Below are 17816 nucleotides of genomic sequence, written 5' to 3'. Positions count from 1 at the left end.
GCATTTTTACTTTTCTACTCACACTGTAATTGAGAAGTATTTTTACTTTTCTATTCACACTGTAATTGAGAAGTACAAGTTGCTCGTTGTCTGACTGTCAGGACAACATCTCTGATTAATGAGACCCTAATACAGATTTTCCCCAATTCTTCCATTAGTGTGATAGTCTTTAAAGTGGCCAGAGGCCCACTTCCAGCAGGACCCTCTAGGGCCCCCACAAAGTAGCCCCTACTTAGGGGGGGTGAGGAGTCACGTTGGACACACACACACACACACACACACACACATGCACCAATTGTTTATGGGGACAGGTGTTGAAAAGTACATAGAAAAGAATATAAAGCTGTAACAATATCATGAAAAAAATGTCATGTTTTATTGATCAGGCATTCAGAGAAGTAAACAGAAAGCTATGCCCCTTTTCAGAAATTCCAGTCAACATCATAGTCAGTACCATTTGTCTAAGCCAGAATTAGCGTGCAAGTTCAGGTCTGCCCTGACTCACTCACAGCCTCTTTTTTAAGCTATTGGAGGCTGCATGGGAGAAATCAGTATAATTTGTTACCATTTCTTATAAAGCAATGTCTTAAATCTTGAATATATAAAAATATCTTTAAAAATCTTCTAATGTATTTATTTTTAACAGTACAGCATTTTTTTTTTTCGCCAGTAAGAAGTATAGACATTGTTTTTCTTCCTTTCTCTAGGCTGTAAGGATGAGTCACCATTTGCTACATATCTGGCAGGCAGAGTCCTAAGAGCCCGGACTGTCTGCATGGTGGGCTGAGGCCTGTGGGAGTTTCAACTTACTTTCTTTTCCCAGGGCCCATCTTCTCTGATGTCCATGCTTTCCCCAGTTACGATGGGCTTAATCCACAATACAGCAAATGGGGCCTTGTTCTCTGCATTTGTCAGAAAGAGTCATCATTATATTGGTGACAGCTCCTGATATGCTTACCTGGTTTAAAAGAAACGATTATGCCACACTAAGTGCCAGTCTGCACTTTGGATGTCTGTTCCCCTTTGGTTAGATTTAGTCCCCATAAAATGTTTCAAGGCATTTTGAGTTCATCGCCCAGGAAAGCTCCGCATGGTAAGTGTAAAGCAGCTCCTCATAGCACCATATTCTTAATTGCTAAAGAATTCTGGTGTTCCAGTCTCACTGCTTGATCACTCTCCAGCTACGAAGATTGTTTTCTTTGCCCACATCATAACCAATAAAGTTCCTACTCATCCCCTCTGCTTTGTTAGATGGCTGAACACCAGATTTGAGCTTTTTAAAAGTCATGCTTAAAATATTTAAATTAGACTATTTTAGAAGATAAACATCGAGTTTACATACAGATTTACCTTTTCAAGGCTATCTTAAGAATGGAATATCTATCATTTTATTTTGTTCACCATACTTACTTTCCCCTGTTTTCTTATTCTGGAGTCCAAAAACAAAACAAAATGTTTTACAGAGGGGGGTTAATGTCTGAATATGTGAGAAGCACAAAATCAATTGCGATTTTATATATATATATATATATATACATACATAAATATATATAGTGCTGTAGGTAGAGATAAACAGATCAATTACTTTCTTTATATAAACTTACATCATGGTTTATTTGAAGTGAATGACTCCATTTTGTAGTCAGATATCAAAATAATTTCAGTTGCTTAAACTTCAAAGAATTTAACTATTTTCTTTTTTCCCTCTCAGGAAAATCCCTTGGTTCCCAAGACTATCTTGAACTGGCTAACAGATTTCCTCAGGAGGCCTGGGAAGAAGCTCGACAGTTTTTTTTAAAAAAAGAGAAAAAATAAATGACTTTGTTAGTTCTGTATTTGAGTACCCTTGTTAATATTTTAAATTGTTCAAACAAATGTTCTAACTGTTCCTTAAGAAACTCATTTTCACATGTTTATACTCTACCCCTGCACTGTAGATATGGTATATACTTTGCACTATTTATAATGACTGTAGATACTTTAATGGTCTAATTCTACAAGTTGAGTTTATTTCACTTATGCACAATATTTTGGAGTTCAGTAACCTACATCCTATGATAATATGTACTTTGCATTTATTTGTAACATGGGTGAAATTAGACATTAAATTAGCAAGTCTGTTTTGTTCTTGTAATAAAATAACTTATTCTGTTTGCAGTGGTGACTTTTCTTATTAAGGCAGTAAAATTTGGAAAGAAAAATGTTAACCCCAACTCTGGGAGTGTCTTAGTTAAAGACTTAAAGTTAACCTCTAAATTTCCCTTTTTAAGGTGTGGAGTAAAGATGTTTTAACGCTTGGGTATTCTAATTATATAATATGTTTAGGGGACCATTTGAAATGGACTGGGAACCCTGTGTTCATTGGTCTGCCCAGCTCTTCCTGGCAGATAGTACTGAGAGCCTCCTATAGCATTGCTGAACTGAAATTATTCTCCAGAATAAACATAAGCGATTCAAAATGATGAGCCACAGTGAATCACCTTGAAGTATTTTCTCAATAATTGTGAAGTCAACGCTGAAGTAAAAGTAAAACAGAAGGCCACGAGGGCTCTGGGTAAAAGTTGTAATCGACCCCCGTGCACCGCTCACAGTAGAACATGAGAAGTCCGCCCGGGAGACGTCGACCTTTTCCCAGCTCCTGCTCATCGTTTCTCCACGTTAAGCCGATGGTCAGTGCTAAGCTGTTCATTGAGTGACAACTGTAATCATTTCTGTCAGATAAGGATCAAACATTATCAAGAAAAGAAGATCTGGTTGGGAAAAAAGTGGCCTGAATATGTGTCAGAGACCAGAGTACAGGGAAGTCGGATGGGCGGGACTAGAAAAATTTAATCGGTTTTTTTAAAGCAAACTTAGCCTACCTAATGTTCAGGACACTTCTTTCTGGAGCCTCACAAAACTGCTGAGTTACATGTATGTTGTTTTTACTTTTTTGCAAATCGGAAGAAATAAAGAGGTCCCCAAAATTCAAACAATCCATCAATCGATCGACGGCGACCGTCCCCCGCACCCCCAGCCCCGCGCACCTCGCCCCTACCGGGTGCGCTGCGGGACCCGGCCGGCGCGGGACCCGGCCGGCGCGGGACCCGGCCGGCGCGGGACCCGGCCGGCGCGGGACCCGGCGTCTTCCGCGCGTCGGGCCACTGCCTGGCGGCGGCTCCAACCCCACCAATCTCGCCAGGGCCGCGGGGCGGGGGCCGCCCGCTCCCGAGCCGGTGGGACCCGCTCCGGGGGAAGCCCCTCCTGCCAGGGCTCTCCGGGGGCGACTCGGTCCGGAGGCGCGGAATCCGAGACACCGCCCGCGGCGCGCGCAGAACCAAGGCGAGCCGGGCTGTGCGCCGGGACCCTCCTCCCGGAAGGCTGCCGGGGCTCTTCTGCTGCCCTGGGTGGGGAGCAGGCAGGTGTGCGCCCCCCGCTCGCTCCGCGACCCGCAGCGGCCAGCCCGGGGCGCCCCAGCCAGGAGAGGAGTTCCCGAACACCGCCCGCCCAGCGCGTCTTGGGGCGTGAACGCAGAATCCTTGTAGCTGAAAGGAATAATCAAATATTTATAAGATTTCCTGCACGACGCTTCACAATAGAATATACTTCTTATCTAGTCGGAAATTTGCCAGAAAGTCATAAATAATTGAGACAGCTGTGATTAACCTCCCAGAAACCATACCAGAATTCGCAATTAAACATTTAATTGAAAAGTGTCTTTTGCCCCCTCGTCCGGGAGGGGAGGGGGGGTGGTTGATGGAGACAAATGCCGGCTCCGCCCGGCTAGGGAGTTTGCGAGAATCCGGCCTGGAGTTCCGCGGCGCCCCGCGACTCGCACGGTTTCTTGTGTCTCTCGAGTTCCCTCCTTTAAGGCGCGTTTGGCGCGGCCATTGATTTAAGCTCTAACTCCCTTGAGTTTTACGACTCCCAAACTCTCCAGGGATCGGGGAGCGCGGCGCGCAGGTGAGCGCCGGCACATCTCGTTCCAATCTGCGGGGACGAGTGCCACCCACTGGCTTTCTCCTGCGGCGGGGGCCGCGTCTCGGGTCTCCCGAGGCTCCGGAGCCACAGGTGGGTCACGCTGCGCCCAGGCGAAAGGCCTCTGCTGGGGCCAGCCTGTAAAGCTGACGGTGTGAATGGGCACAGCCGGGGCAAAAGCAACTATTTCGCTCGGGCATCAGAGCCCAGAATCTAAGCCAAAGAGGAAAAAAGCTGTCCGCGGCCCGGCAGCGATGACATTTGAGCGCCCAACTCGGTTGTCCAACCGAGTTTCCTGCTCCCGGCCGCAGCTCGCTTTCCGGGGAGCCTGGCAGGGCTCGTCGTCTTTCTGGTCGCCCAACAGGATGTCGGGGCTGCAGCTTCCTGCCCGAAGTTCCGGAGCCTCTCCCAGGCTCCAGACACTCGGGGCCTCTGTGACCCCCCCCCCATCCCTGACCGCCACCCCTGTTAAGCCCAGGTCTGGACTTCACCGGCCGGACCAGCCTGCCCCTTCGTCCGTCCGTCCGTCCGTCCTACCTTCCTCCCTTCCTTTCTTCCTCCTTTCCTCCCTTCCGTCCCTCCCCCAGCTCGGAAACTTGGGTCCTTTCTTCTAGATCTCCTTGCCAGCCTTCTAAATTCTTCGTTCTCAATAATCTGCAAAGAGATTACTCCTCACCGTCCCTATTCTTGCACTGCTCTCTCCAGTTCCCACACCCTGACACAGGGGTTCTCCCGCCTTCTGTATTCAAACCACCCCCTTATCCAGTTTCCCGGTGAGGAGATTCTCAGCCTTACTGAACCCCTGCCCTGTTGCCCACTCCCTGACTCACTCTCCTGCCAGCTCCTAACCTTCTGGACAAAGGCCCCACTCACCTAACACTCCTGCCTTTCTTTCCCGATTGCTGTGGGGCCCCAAACTTGCTTTATAAATTGAGCCAACCCCAAATCCACGTCTGGATCCCAAAGAGTATATCCTTGTGCCCTTTCTCTCTGCCATTACTACTCTCAGTCCAACTGCATTTATCTTCATCAACAAGGTGCTAGTCTGTAATTGGTCACCCAATCCCCATTATTGCACTGAATCCCAGTATCTTGAGGAGAGTTTACCTTTACATCAATCAGACCCATATTTAAAAGCCTCTAATCTTCCCTACATCAGTTTAATAAACTCTGAATTTCCTGCTTAGAACTTCTCTTCAAATAGTTTATTATTCATTCATTGTTTCCTCTCCAGCATGCTGCTATTCAGCTAATTCTCTTGCTCTCTTTGGTCACCATTTTTATGGGAAAACACAGCTAACTAAATGTAAGGCAATGTATATCCTCCCCTAGGCAGCAGTGGTAGAATCTGAACATTTTCTAGAGAACAATCTTAGACAATGTCTCGTTTAAACCCAGTATTTGCAGCTCTGAGCTTTAAGTCATCCCACATTCAAAACTGAAAGGCTGATTTCTGTTCCACAACCCATTAAATATTAAAGTTCATTGGGAATACTGCCACAGGGACTCTGAATTTCCCAGAATTGTGCAGCCTTTCAATATGTATTAAATTTTGTGGTATAATGGCCATAAAGTTTTCCATCTCTGGGAATCCCTTTCCTGCCTCAATTACATAGAGCTATCCAAATTATTAGATAAATCTTCTGGAAAAAAATATTATTCTAAAGTGAATCTAGTTAAATAACTCCCATTTTCCACCTATAGCCCCTTTTCATTGAACTGACTTTTTACCACACAATGGGGTTTCTCACTTACAAAGTTCAGTAAGCATAAAATACAAAATTTGTGATTGTTACAGGTAATTTAATTTACAAGGAAATCCCAGCTGTATTACTGAACATGTTTAAAGATGACCTGGGAACCAGTAAAACTGATATTTATTAATGTGGCTAACAAGCCATAGATTTGACACCTCACCAGCGACCATTGTAATAAGGTTTCAAAGTCAAAGCCTTTCCCCAGTGTAACCCACATGGGAAATGATCTGCCCTTTCGGGCGGCTAGCAGCAAACTGCAGGAGAAGAGCTTATCATGTTTTCTACAGTAATACAGACAGTTTCAGGCATCCTGATACACAGTAACCACTTTTATCTGGGTAATTTCCCAATATTCAAAATCAGCACACTCACATAAATATCAAAAAGGGGAATTAGATATCTGATCCAAGAGTAAGAGTTCACTGTAATTAGATAGGCAGATGTTTCCATTCATAGCATTAAATAGTCTGTCAAAAGCAAAAATTCAGAGCTAATGAACAATATGTATTAATGAAATTCTTTGCTCAAGAACTTGTTTCCTTTTTTAAAATGACAAAACCCAATAAGCCGGATTAATCAAAAGTTTTTTTTTAATTAAGTTTTCTTGGAAGTTTAGCCTCCTACCAATGGCCAGCCAGAAGGTAAGAGGAAATATCTGTATTTCTGTTTGGGAGGGAATGGTCTCAGTTAAGGGAGTGAAGCCTCAAAGAACCTAACTCTGATGATTAAAACCGTTTCTAAGCACTTGAGAGGTAAAGCTGGTCCTCATTAACTCTACAGATCTCCTCCCTTATCTCTAAGTTTGTGCCACTATTTCCTAAATCCCAAAGAAAGGGAATGTTCTCTTCAAATTTTGTGCTGGCATCACCTTGACTTTGAGGAAGTAAAACATAAATTTGGCTTGATTTGCCCACCTCCCATTTTCTTTCAATAATTGACTGCCAGCCCTCCAGCTTTCCTTTTCTAATGGGGGCTCAGGGTTGGGGACTGGGTGGGGTCATGGAATCCTGCCATCAGCTCCGCTGAAAAACCTACAGTGACCTCTGGCCATCCGAGCAGCACATAGCTTCTTAACAGAAGGCACCTACTCCTCTATCCAGCGGCCACAACTGCCCCACGGACACATTTTTCCTTACCAGACTCTACCTGAGCCATCCCCTTTTCAGGGCATTTCCCTCTTTCAAAACAAATCCTGGACAAAGGAGGATATACTTGCGGGTCATTTATCTCGAGGGACAAGGAAGCAGAAACCCAATGCCAGAGATTCTTCAAGAGTAGTGGTTTGACTGGTAGGGTGGCAGCTTCCTGAGTCCACCAAGTGAGGCTTGGTCTGAGGAAAAGAACTGTCCCAGGCTGTCAAAGGGTTAAATATTTGTTAAGGGTAAAACCTGAGCCTCCTGTTTTTTGTGCTAGCCCGGGGGCCTGCTGGAGATTCAGTATCTCTCGCTTATTTCCTGCGATCACTAAAGCCCGTTTTCAAGAAAACAAGTCGCAGGGGTTTGAAATGTCACACCAAGTGACCTGGGCACAGCATATCCAGGGGCCATTCCCAGCCCCCTCCCACCCGGGCCATTCCCCGCCCCCTGCATTTAGGCTCTGGAAAGAAAATAAACCAAGGACACGCCAGACTGGTTCTGGGTGGACTTATTTTCCCGGCCAGCCGCGATCGTAGCGGGGGCTTGTTGTGGCTCCTTCAGTGTATCGCTTGCAGGTGATGCCAAATGCAGATAAGGAGCCGCCGCCCGGCCTTCTCCTCTGTCTAGACGGGGGAATTAATAAATGCAGCGAGATTGATCACGTCGCGCATCCACTCTGGGGACAACGCCGAGGGTGACCCGTCACAGGCCCCCTGTCCGCTCCCGGGACTTGGCCGGAGTGGCAGGCGGGCGAGACGCCCGGGGCAGAGGGGTCTGCGTGGGGGAAAAGCACGGGCAGGGCCCGAGTGCACCGGCCGAAAATGCAGCTAGGGACCGCAGACTCGGTCCTTGGCCGGCACCAGGCTCCACCCGAGGCAAAGCCGAGGGAGCAAGACGCCCTCGCGAGCCTGACTGCAGGCGGGAGTCCGCCGAACTGCCGCCAACCAAGCGTCGCAGGTTTCCCGCTCAAACGAAGTCTCCCCATCTGCCCCGCGGGCTTCAGTTGCGAAGCGCGAGGGACCGTGGCGGAGGGTGCCCGATGCCGAGAGCCGCCCGAAGCAGGGAGCGCGCCCGGGCTTCCGGGAGGGCCGCGGCACTTTCCGCCCGGGCAGGAACCGCCTGGGGGCGCACCGACCCAGCCCCGCCCCCCCACGCGGCGCCCAATCCCCGCCGGGCCCGCCCCCGGCCGTGCGGGAGGCCTCGGAGCAGCGGCGCGCGAGGCGCGGGCACGAGCAGCTGGACCCACCCCCGGGACCCCACAGCGGGTGTCGCCGGGCCGCCTTTTCGTTGCACCGAGCTCCCAGCCCCAACCTGCGGCCGGCCGGCCCTCCCGCTGCGCCCACAGCACACAGCAGCAGCATCGCATTGGGTTATTATTTTTTTTTTATTAAGATCAAAATATCCATCCCACTGTGAACTGGCCGTTCTCACAATAAATAACAATAACTTACGTTTTGTTCGGCAAAGGCTCACACACTCTGTCCTCCGTCGACTGATAATTTAAAACATTTTCAAGGAAAGTCTCGTTTCTACTTTTTTCCGGCAATCATGCGCTTTGGGGATTCAGTGTCTGTTCCATTTGGATTGTCCCCGCCTAGAGCCCGGACAAAGCCGCCGGCTTTGGGGTAGGAACCGGCCTGAACGAGCTCGGGGTAGCCCCGCGCCGGATGCGCCCCGCCTGTTCTCCACGCGTGGGGCGCGCGGACAGAGCGGCGCTGGCCACGCGGATCGAGGGAAGAGGAGAGGGCAGAGCTAACGCTAGTAAATCCCAAATTCTGGTTTTGAAAAAATAAAAGTTCTCGAATTAGGGCTCTCCGGTCTGGTGAAAGCAGGTTGTATCCTGGAGCTTTGGGCTGTCCTGACCGCTTCTCTCTCCTCTCTCATTAAATAACAATAATAATAATTACAAAGGCGAGAGAGTTTTCGGAGCTGGAATGGCTTGAGCACGGGTGAGTCTCATGCAGGGAGCATGCGAGGTCCGCGGGCTGGCGTGGATGGGGTCCTCTCACGTCTCCACGGGACTCGGCACCATGCTGTTGGGGGTGTCCGGGAGCTGCGAGGACAGGGAGGTCACATCGCTGCCGGAGGAGTTGCCTAGCGAGCCAGACTCAGAGAAGGAGACCTGGGGATGTGCAGACACCAAGAAGAGGAGGGTGAAGAGGCACCGGAGCTGCTGCTCCCTGGCCGAATACTCTGAATTGAGGAGGTCCCTTAGGGACAAACCACCAGCTGGGAGCAAGCCCTTCAGAGATGTGGGCCAGATCCCCAAGAGCTCGCTGGGGTATTAGGGAGGGAGATCAAGTTGGTTAATCTCTCCATCTCCCTTGCAAGTGCTTTAATCCAGCGAGACCTGGTTTAGAGCGAATTATGGGCTAAGGTGCATTTGCAGTCCCCTTATCTATCCCTCCCCCTTGCCTAGAGCTGTCCCCAGCCCCTCATCCCCTGGGAAGTTCCTCCATGCCACCTTGATCAACTGGCTAAATCCCACCCCACCCAGTCCTGAGGTCTGGGTGAGTAGGGCAGGACCTCACCAGCTGCTGGAAGGCCGGTTGGTCCAGGTCACTCTGGAGGGCAAACTCGCTGAGGGCTTTCCAAGGTGGCTGGTATGTCTGCACCTCCACTGCGCTGCCCTGCACAGCACTCTCGTGACGGATGGGGCTGCCCGCCACCAGGGGCGTTCCGGTCAATCCCTGGAGGCTCTAAGGGACAAGCGGAAGTCAGGGTGAAAGATGCTCAAGTTAGGCACTGTGTCTCCCACCACGTCCTTGACACTGAGGCTCGAGATTTGGGACCTGAAGCAGTTTGGGGGCCTGAAGCCCTTTTGGGGGAGGCACTCCCAACACCACAACCCGGTAGTCCTCCTTCCCTTTTAAGACACTCGGGACCCAGAAACCTCCACCATAGTCCAGCCTCAATGCTGGAGCCAACAGGGGGCCAACAGAGCAAAGGACTTCAAGGTTCCCGTTTTTCGGGAGGAAAAGTGTCCAAACCAAGCCATGCCAAGAGGACACAACCTGTCCAGACAGGAGCTGCATAAGCCGCCTCAGGCTCGGAGCTTCCAACTCAGGTCTGCCGCTGGGACAAGATCCGACCTCCGGTACAATGATTAAGCAGCCTTAATCTCCAAGGCAAACCTTGCTCTGAACGCGCAGACACACGCTATTTGGACAATCCAGTTGCCCCTGGATCTCCCCAGAGCGCGCCCAGAAAAGGGCCCGCAGATGCCTCGGCGAGAACTCGGGGCCCTGCCCTACCCGCTCCTGGTGCACAGTCCCTCACCCTCACCGTCTTGTCGTTGTGCTGCTGCTGCTGCAGCTGCTTCATGAGGATGGATTTCTTCTTGTCCTTGCAACGCTTGTTCTGGAACCAGACGCGGATGACCCGTGGGCTCAGGCCAGTCATCTCCACCAGCTGCTCCTTCATGAGCGCGTCGGGCCGCGGGTTGGCGGCATAGCAGGTCCGCAGAGTGTGAAGCTGCTTCTCGTTGAGCACCGTCCGCACGCGGGTTGTCTTCTCCGTCTGTTTGTGCACGTGCGGGCGCAGCGAGGGCTGCCGGCCCGACCCGGGGTCTGCGAGGGCAGGCGGAGAGGTGAGCGCGGGGCCGCCCCCCCGCCCTGAGGCGGCTGAGCCCTCCCAGGACCTATTTCGTTTCTCTTCGTTGCCGGTGATTTCGCTTTATAGTTCCTCTCCCTTTCTAGCTGTGCGCCCTACCCGGCGAGAGCTATGCATTTTCGTCCCTTCCCAAGTCCCCGAGCAGGCAGCCCCGGAGCGCCAGCCGGGCGTGGGAGTCCCGCGCCAGGCCGCTGCGGGACGGGAGTGGCCGCTCCCGGCTGTTCCTCCTCCACTTACCCTACCCTAGGAATGCCCCCTTGGGCCCTGAGGGACGTAGGAAGCCTTCCGGAAGAAGTCGGAGATTGAGAGGAAGAAGAAGGAGGAGCTCCCGGGACTCTCTGGGCTGGGAAGGAGGCCGACAGGGACCCCTGCGCCGCGCCGCTTCGGGATTAGGGGGCTTGTCTCCTGCCCCTAGGGGCCTGCAAGAGCCCTTCCTCCTCCTTCAGAGACCACTAGGACAAGGCCGCGAAGACCTGTCCTGGAGCGCCGATGGGCCTCCAGGGACAGAAGGGGCTCGCCTGCCAGCGCTCGGGCCTCAGCTCCCGGGTCTCCTGTAAGGTCTCCTCCTCTAACCTCCTCTAGATTCCCCGGTGCAACGGCCGCTCACCCTCCCGGCCCGAACGCAGCCGCTAGCATTCTCGCTTGGCTTTGGGTTCTTTTAGCCCCCCGGTAAATAGAGCCTGATGCCCACGGGCCCGCAAGCCAAACCCCCAACAAACAAAAGGGAGCCCCTCTGAAACCCGAGATGTAGTGCACTCGGCACCGGCTTCATCCCGTTTCACACCCCCATCCGATAAACCAGGTTCACACACCCATGGGAAAAAGTCGCACTGTTTGAATTTTTATCCCCCCACGGGCATAACTAGGTCTGGATAAATATTTACAAATAACCCATCTAACCCAATTTCCTCACTCTATAAGGGAGGCAAAACGGGGATCAGAGAAGGAAGGAGCACTAGGAGACCATACAGCATCCAGAGGCTGAGACTGGTGCTCCAGTCTGTGGCTGCCCAGCCTGGGGCACGATCTCTGGCCACTAATGTGCACTCAGATCCCATCTCTGGGCAGCTCCTGATTCAGACCCAGAGCATCCCTGGAGTGTTCTCTATGATCCCGAGTCCACTGTGGCTGCCACACCCTCCTCCCCGAGAAGCACTTGGCTAAGTTGTTCATCAAACTGGGCCTCAAAACACCAACACAGACACCCAGTCTTTGTGGGGGCAGCCAGCTAGCTAGCCGTCTGGCTGGTTGAACTCAGGCCCAGCTCTAGGATGGGAACTGTATTTCCTTACACACATACCCCCAGGGGCAAACCCACCTTTCCTCTCTGGCAATACCACACACTACTTGAAATTCCCCATGCAAACTCCCCAGACGGACACCATTTCAGATTCTGTGGTTATTCACCTTGGTCCGGTATTCCGGGTCATGGAGAACACAATTCTCCACAATACCCCATATGCACACACAATCCCGGTTCGTGGTGTTGTGTCCCACCCCACCACGCGACCCCCACCCAAACACACACTTAGCTGTGTTCCTAGCCACAGTTCTGCACTCAAAAATCCTGGCAAACGGGACCACACCCGAGTGACAACTTTTCATCGGAGCACAAGCACCCCGTACACACAGGCACGCACTCACAAAGGCATTGGGCCCCGCGCGCGGCTTACCTGGCAGATGCAGGCCTCGGGCGCCAGGGAGCGGGCCGGGGCTGCGCGGGCTGCCGGCCGCGGCGCGTTCCAGCAGGAGGCCGTGGTCCGCGCGGCAGAGCAGCTCGTGCTCCCGCAGCGAGAACTCGTCGCCGGGCAGCAGCTGGCGGCTGCACACGGAGCAGCGGAAGCACTCGATGTGATAGACGCTGTCCCGCGCCCGCATCACAAGATCGCTGCTGCTGAAGCCCACCTGGCACTTGGCGCACTTGATGCCGAACAGCCTGCGGGCCCAAGGCGCGGTCGGTGTCAGCGAGGAGCCTGAGGCCTGCCTCGCCTCCGGGGCTGCAACCGGCTCCGGGCACCCGCGCCCAGGACGCTTTGTGGCCCAAAGGGAGCTTGCGGGGACCCGCCCTCGGGGAGTTCGCGGGCCCAGATGCGCACGGCGGCCCACGTGCGGAGCTGGGGTGGCCTTCTCCCCCAGCCGGGGAGCGCGGATGAGCCGCCGCGGGCAGCCCCAGCCCTCGGCAGGCAGTAGCTGAGCCCGGGCTCTAGTCGGCCTCACCTGACATAGTCCCGCTTGCAGTAGGTCTTCCCGTCTCTCACGAAGCACGTGCACGTCTCATCCAGGTACTGGCTGCACTCTGCGCACTTGAGGCAGGCGGCGTGCCACTCCAGGTCGGGCGACACCCGCAGGATAAACTGGTCGTGGATCTGACTCCCGCAGCCCACGCACATGGCCGTCCCGGGCTTCTCTGCCGGGGAAGGGCGCGGGGCCCGCGTCAGGCCAGGCTGCGCGGACCCGGGCGGGCCTCGGCCACTCCAGCCCCAACCCAACCCGCTCGCTCGCTCGCTCCCTTTCAAGAATTGCGACCACAGGGAAAAGTGGGCATTCTAAACGTCCAAACAACTGAAAACGAAAAAACAAAGTCTTCCGAATTTGAGAAGGCTTTATGTCTCCCCTTCACCACCCCCCCTTTTTTTTTTCTACTAAATTCATTTGGATACAGTCGTTTTATCCATGTATCTTGTAACTGAAAGCTAATACATAGGTGAGAAGAAGGAAAAAAGACATTTAAGCACTGCGGACGCCACCGCATCAATACTGAACGGTGATGTTCCGGCATTTCTGTCCACACACTCCCTCTTACAGCGACTCCCTCCAATCCCAACACAGACACATCAGCTTTCAGCGGAGTCTCTTCTCGTCCTCTCTGACATTTCTTAAATATCCCAGATCAAACTAGAGAAACCTGCCTTTTTCGAAAAGCCAAAAGACAACGCAAGCAAAAAAGCCCACATCCCCAGATCAAACCTAATTGCCCTAGCGCAGAACAGAAGCAGATTTCACAGCCTGAGGTCAGCCTAGCAGCCTAACATTGAGAAAGAATGTTTAATTTTAAATTAAAACAACAGGATTCCAAAGGCTAGGTGGCCTGCAGGGGAAATGCATTCGTTTTGTTCTCTCCCAGTGTCCTGTCAAATAGAAGCCACTTGTAGAATCCGCTAAACATTCTTCTGCATTAGAAATATTGCATATTAAGCACACACACATACACACCCACACAGAGAGAGAAAGACTTACTCTTGGAATGATCCCCCATAGCACCCAGAAAAGGATAATGAAAAATAATATCCACCATGCAGAAAAGAGATGTGCGCAAAGTGTGCGGCCAGGGGCAGAAGGACGAGGGTCGCGCGCCCAGCCTCGGCTCTTTGGTAACTAACTCCTCCTGCCCCGCTGAGTTGAAGGAGCGATTCCGCACCGGCCCGCACGCAGCATGACGTCAGCACGCACTCGCCCGGGGCTGGAGCTGGGGGCGGGACCTGTGGCGTCACGAAGCTTCCCCAGAACCGCGAGGGATGCGGGGGAGGTAATGGGGACCTGGGGGCTGCGGGGCGGGGTGGCTTGGGTGGAAGGCGAGGGTGACGGGGGATTGGCTGCAAGGAAATGGGCAAACTCTGATTGGCCCTGAGTGAACAATGGAGCGCAGCCCCCTAGTCCGAAATCTACAAGGATCCTCTCTCTTAACCCGGGTCGGGCTATCCCTGCTGGACCTTGCGTCACCGCCGAGCTGGCTTCGCCGCCACCGCAGCTCTGAGCTTCCTCTTGGACTTGCAGGGCGGTCTCCCAGGCGTGCCCGAGGAGGGTGATGGATACCTGGGGAGTGTAGGCAGGGGGAGGCCTCTCCTTTAAATGCTCCTTTCTTTCACAAATTAAAAAAATAAAAATAAAAATCCACTGTTTTGGAACGAGAGTTGGGTGAAAAGGGCGTCTGTTAGGACATAACCATCACCGTCCAGCCCGTCACCTTTCTCTTCTCCTGCGCCTTTGTCCTCAGGGTCCAAGCTAGAGGGGGAAGTTAGGGAACGACCACTGCGGGGGTTTGGATAAACTCTTTATAGACTTCCCTATCCCCACACCCCGACCCCCGCCTGTGGAGACTTCTCCAAGTTGGAGCATTAGGTGGGTAGCGCCAGAACTCAAAATCCGAAGACGTTTGTCGGATCCTGATTCGAGCATTGACTTTAATTTGGAGATGGGGGCCGGGAAAGGAAGGTTAATTTGACACGGACTCCCTCATCTTTCCCCTAACCGAATAGCACAGCTCCTTCTAGGAACAATGCTGGGGTCGAATGTGTGTCCTACTTCCCAAATAAACGATTTTTATAACCTCTTTTATTTCATTTCGCAAACCAAATGCAAAGCAAATAATCAAAAACAAATGTGGTGCGCGGGGTAATTTACTATCTGTGCAGCGGTTCGTGGGTCCTTAGAAAACCCAAGACTTCTGAGCAGAGTGCAACCATTTTTTTTTTCTTTCAAAGAAATCGCTGTGGGTTTTGTCTGAAAGGGTTCAAAGACTAGCCCATGAATTATAAATAACACCTATCTAACCAGGAAGGCTGTTGTTGTTTTCCCGTTAAAAGGTGTACCAGGAACTTGGTGCGAGCCTGGGCGGGACGCGGTGCCCGCCTGTCTCCACTGGAACCCCCGACTCTGACCCAGGTCGGGTCGGCTTGACGGCGTGGTGGAGCGCCGCAGCCCTTCTAATAAAAGTCTAAAGCTGTTTGGCCTCAGGTCTCTAGACTACTCTCCGGAAAATGGGTGCAGCCAAGGGCGCAGGGAGAGACTTTGCGGGGAGCAGGGGCTAGGCCCTCCATGCAACTAAACTAGCTGCGCAACGATGGTCCCCTGCACAGCCCGCGAACGCCCATCCGCAGCCCGCGCTGTGTCCAGCGATTCACTCTGGCTGTCCCGTCGTCGTCCCGCAAGGCTTCTGATCATCCTTTGAAACGCAAGGCTTCTGATCATCCTTTGAGACGTGGTCCTGTCACCAATCTGAAATCACTCTGCCAAGCCACGTCTTCGGTCTTTGGCTACTAGCTCCCAAGGGGCGCCCACCCTGAGTGTGTATGGAGCAGGTCTTGGGCGGTTGGGGCGGGGGCAGGTCTGGGCGGGGTTGGCAATGCTTCCGCTGAATGTATCCTTTAAAAAAAAAAAAAAAAAAAGATTGAGCAGCAAGGGGGAAGGCAATCGGTGCTTGTGTCTGCGCCAGGCCCCTCTGTGACCTAAGATATCTTATTTTACTTTTCAGTCCTTCAGTTTCCTCATCTGTAAAAATAGGGAACAAAATAATAGCTATCTCTGCTTGTAAGAACTAAACTATTCTCTGGAAGAGGCTTGGAATAATACTTGGCATATAGTATGTGTGCAGTAGGCGTTAACTATGGTCATTACTATTATTGGCTATACCCTCCTGTTGGGAGCCTCTGTGTGGTGGGGACGCCTGTGTGTGGATGTGGAGGGGAGGCCTAACTACGTCTGTATATCACCTGAACATTTCTTTGTATGGCTCCATGTGTATTTGCTCTGTGTGGGTCTGCTGTGGGGCGGACAATCAAAAAGCGTGGCCTGAGTGTGGAGTTTGTATACATAGGTGATGTCTCTGTATCTGGGGGCACAGTCCTGTAATGGGGGGGGGGGGCATTAGATGAGTGTCCTGGTGAGCTAGGCTGTTAGCTTCTCTTTCAGGCCACCAGAAGCCTGGCCTGACTCCCAGGACCTGGCCAGGAGCAAGGGAATAATCAATTACTCAAGGAAGAAAGCCACCAGGAGAGGATGGCTCCAGCAGAATCTTAGGCCTTGACTTTAACCCTTTCCTGCCAAGAGGAGAAATTCTTCACCACAGGGTGGGGAGAATTTCTGTGACCATTTTAGGGGGAGGGGAGGCATAGTCACCTCTCCAGGGATGCCAGGAAGCCAAGTCAAGAATTAATATTTGCTCAGCCCCTACCAAGCGCAAATCCTCTGTTACAGCCAGGACTTAAGAGCGATGTTGTGAGGTGGGTAATATCAGACTCATTCAGTCCCCAAGGAAACTGAGGCTTCTGAGCAGACACGACTGTTTCTGGTCACACACTAAGTCAGAGCTGGCATTCACAGCCAGGTTGGCCTGGCTCCGTCTGCCTTACTTCTTTCATTGTGCCCTTGAACACCCACAGCAGTGTGATTCCACATTCACCCCCTTCACCTCTCTGGAGCTGTAAAACCAGCAGCCTGTTCCAAGATCCCTCAATCCCTCAATGTGAGACCTGCGTCTCCTGGGTCACAGCCCCTCCACCCCCCTGGGAGATCAGCGCTGGTGTGGAAGGAGAGAAAACCTCTTCCCCTGGCATAGCCACAGGGCTCCATTAATCTGGCCATGCCCAGTTTCTCTGCCTCCTGGCTGCTCCCAGGCTGCCCTTTGGGGAGAGGCAGGGGCCACACTGCTCTGCACATCCCAGGCTACCACACGCAGGAGACCTGGGTGCCTCTTTTGTTGGGCTCTGGAGCACTGTTTTCCCTTAGTAGGAATAGAGCTTAAGCTCCATAGCTCTGTGTTATCCCGTAAAATTAACCCCAACTATGACCCTTCTCCTGGGAAGATTTCAGAAGCACAGAGAAGTCTCCCTGAATTTCTTCTCCCTAAATCTCCTCACCCCATCACTGCTGCCTAAAACTCCGCTCACAGTTCCACTGAAAGATCGACTCACTGTGTAAAGAACCTTGAGAAAGAACAGACCAACAGCTGGTCATTCACACTGCAGTGATAGAGGCTCTCACCCTGGGAATGAGACCTGAGGGCCCCAGAGCCGGAGTGGGGGAGGGTCAGCAAAGCAGGCCAGATCACTAAAACAAAACAAAACAAAACAAAACAAAACAACTTGTATTATTCACAGTTTTGCTTACTTAGTCCTCTCATCCTTCCTCTTCCTTCTTCTACAACTCTAGAACTAGAAAGCTAGATGAGCCTCTAAAGACATTCTCTTCTGGCCCTGTGTTTGACAGAGAAGGAACTGACTACCAGAGAAGGTGGTCATCCTCTTCCTGCCTGTCTATCCAAGACTAGATCCCACTTGGGGGGCCCAGACAGCCCGGGCACCTGCATACCCACACGTACACGCTCGCCCACACGTACACGCTCGCCCACACTGGATTTCCTTCCCAACTGACTTCCTTCCCATTCCACTCGTGAGATCTTGACTGGCACAAAGATGTTTTGTATCTTTGTTTTCATGGAGTCACTTATGTGAGGAGGAATACTGGATATAACCTACACCTTCAGTATCGTCACCATGATGGCTAAAATACTGGCCTCTCGCTTGGGGCCACCTTCACACGCATGATGGTCCTTATCCTCACAATGATTATGGAAAGA

The 17816-nt window shown here is 52.1% G+C and overlaps 2 protein-coding genes across 5 annotated transcripts in view; one reads left to right on the top strand and one right to left on the bottom strand.

Annotated features, from left to right (window-relative positions):
- The window catches only part of SCAPER (S-phase cyclin A associated protein in the ER), a 521195-nt gene extending 518220 nt beyond the window's left edge, over positions 1-2975 (top strand). For all 4 annotated transcript variants that reach the window (XM_059180289.1, XM_059180288.1, XM_059180286.1 and 1 more), the window contains one exon: positions 1712-2975. In XM_059180289.1, coding sequence (XP_059036272.1) covers positions 1712-1815 — 104 coding nt within the window. In that variant the 3' untranslated portion in view covers positions 1816-2975. The remainder of the gene's footprint in view (positions 1-1711) is intronic.
- A 5250-nt stretch (positions 2976-8225) lies between these two features.
- On the bottom strand, positions 8226-13853 carry ISL2 (ISL LIM homeobox 2). Its single transcript, XM_059179586.1, has 6 exons — positions 13700-13853; positions 12680-12869; positions 12136-12398; positions 10136-10419; positions 9382-9549; positions 8226-8972 (listed from the first exon to the last, which is right to left on the bottom strand). Exons 1-6 carry the CDS (start codon positions 13755-13757, stop codon positions 8856-8858), a joined length of 1080 nt encoding a protein of 359 aa, XP_059035569.1. The 5' UTR covers positions 13758-13853; the 3' UTR covers positions 8226-8855.
- Positions 13854-17816: the final 3963 nt, after the last annotated feature.

This window comes from Mustela lutreola, chromosome 7, assembly GCF_030435805.1.
Source record: "Mustela lutreola isolate mMusLut2 chromosome 7, mMusLut2.pri, whole genome shotgun sequence".
Lineage (NCBI taxonomy): Eukaryota > Metazoa > Chordata > Mammalia > Carnivora > Mustelidae > Mustela > Mustela lutreola.
This window is presented reverse-complemented; position numbering and strand designations above follow the sequence as displayed.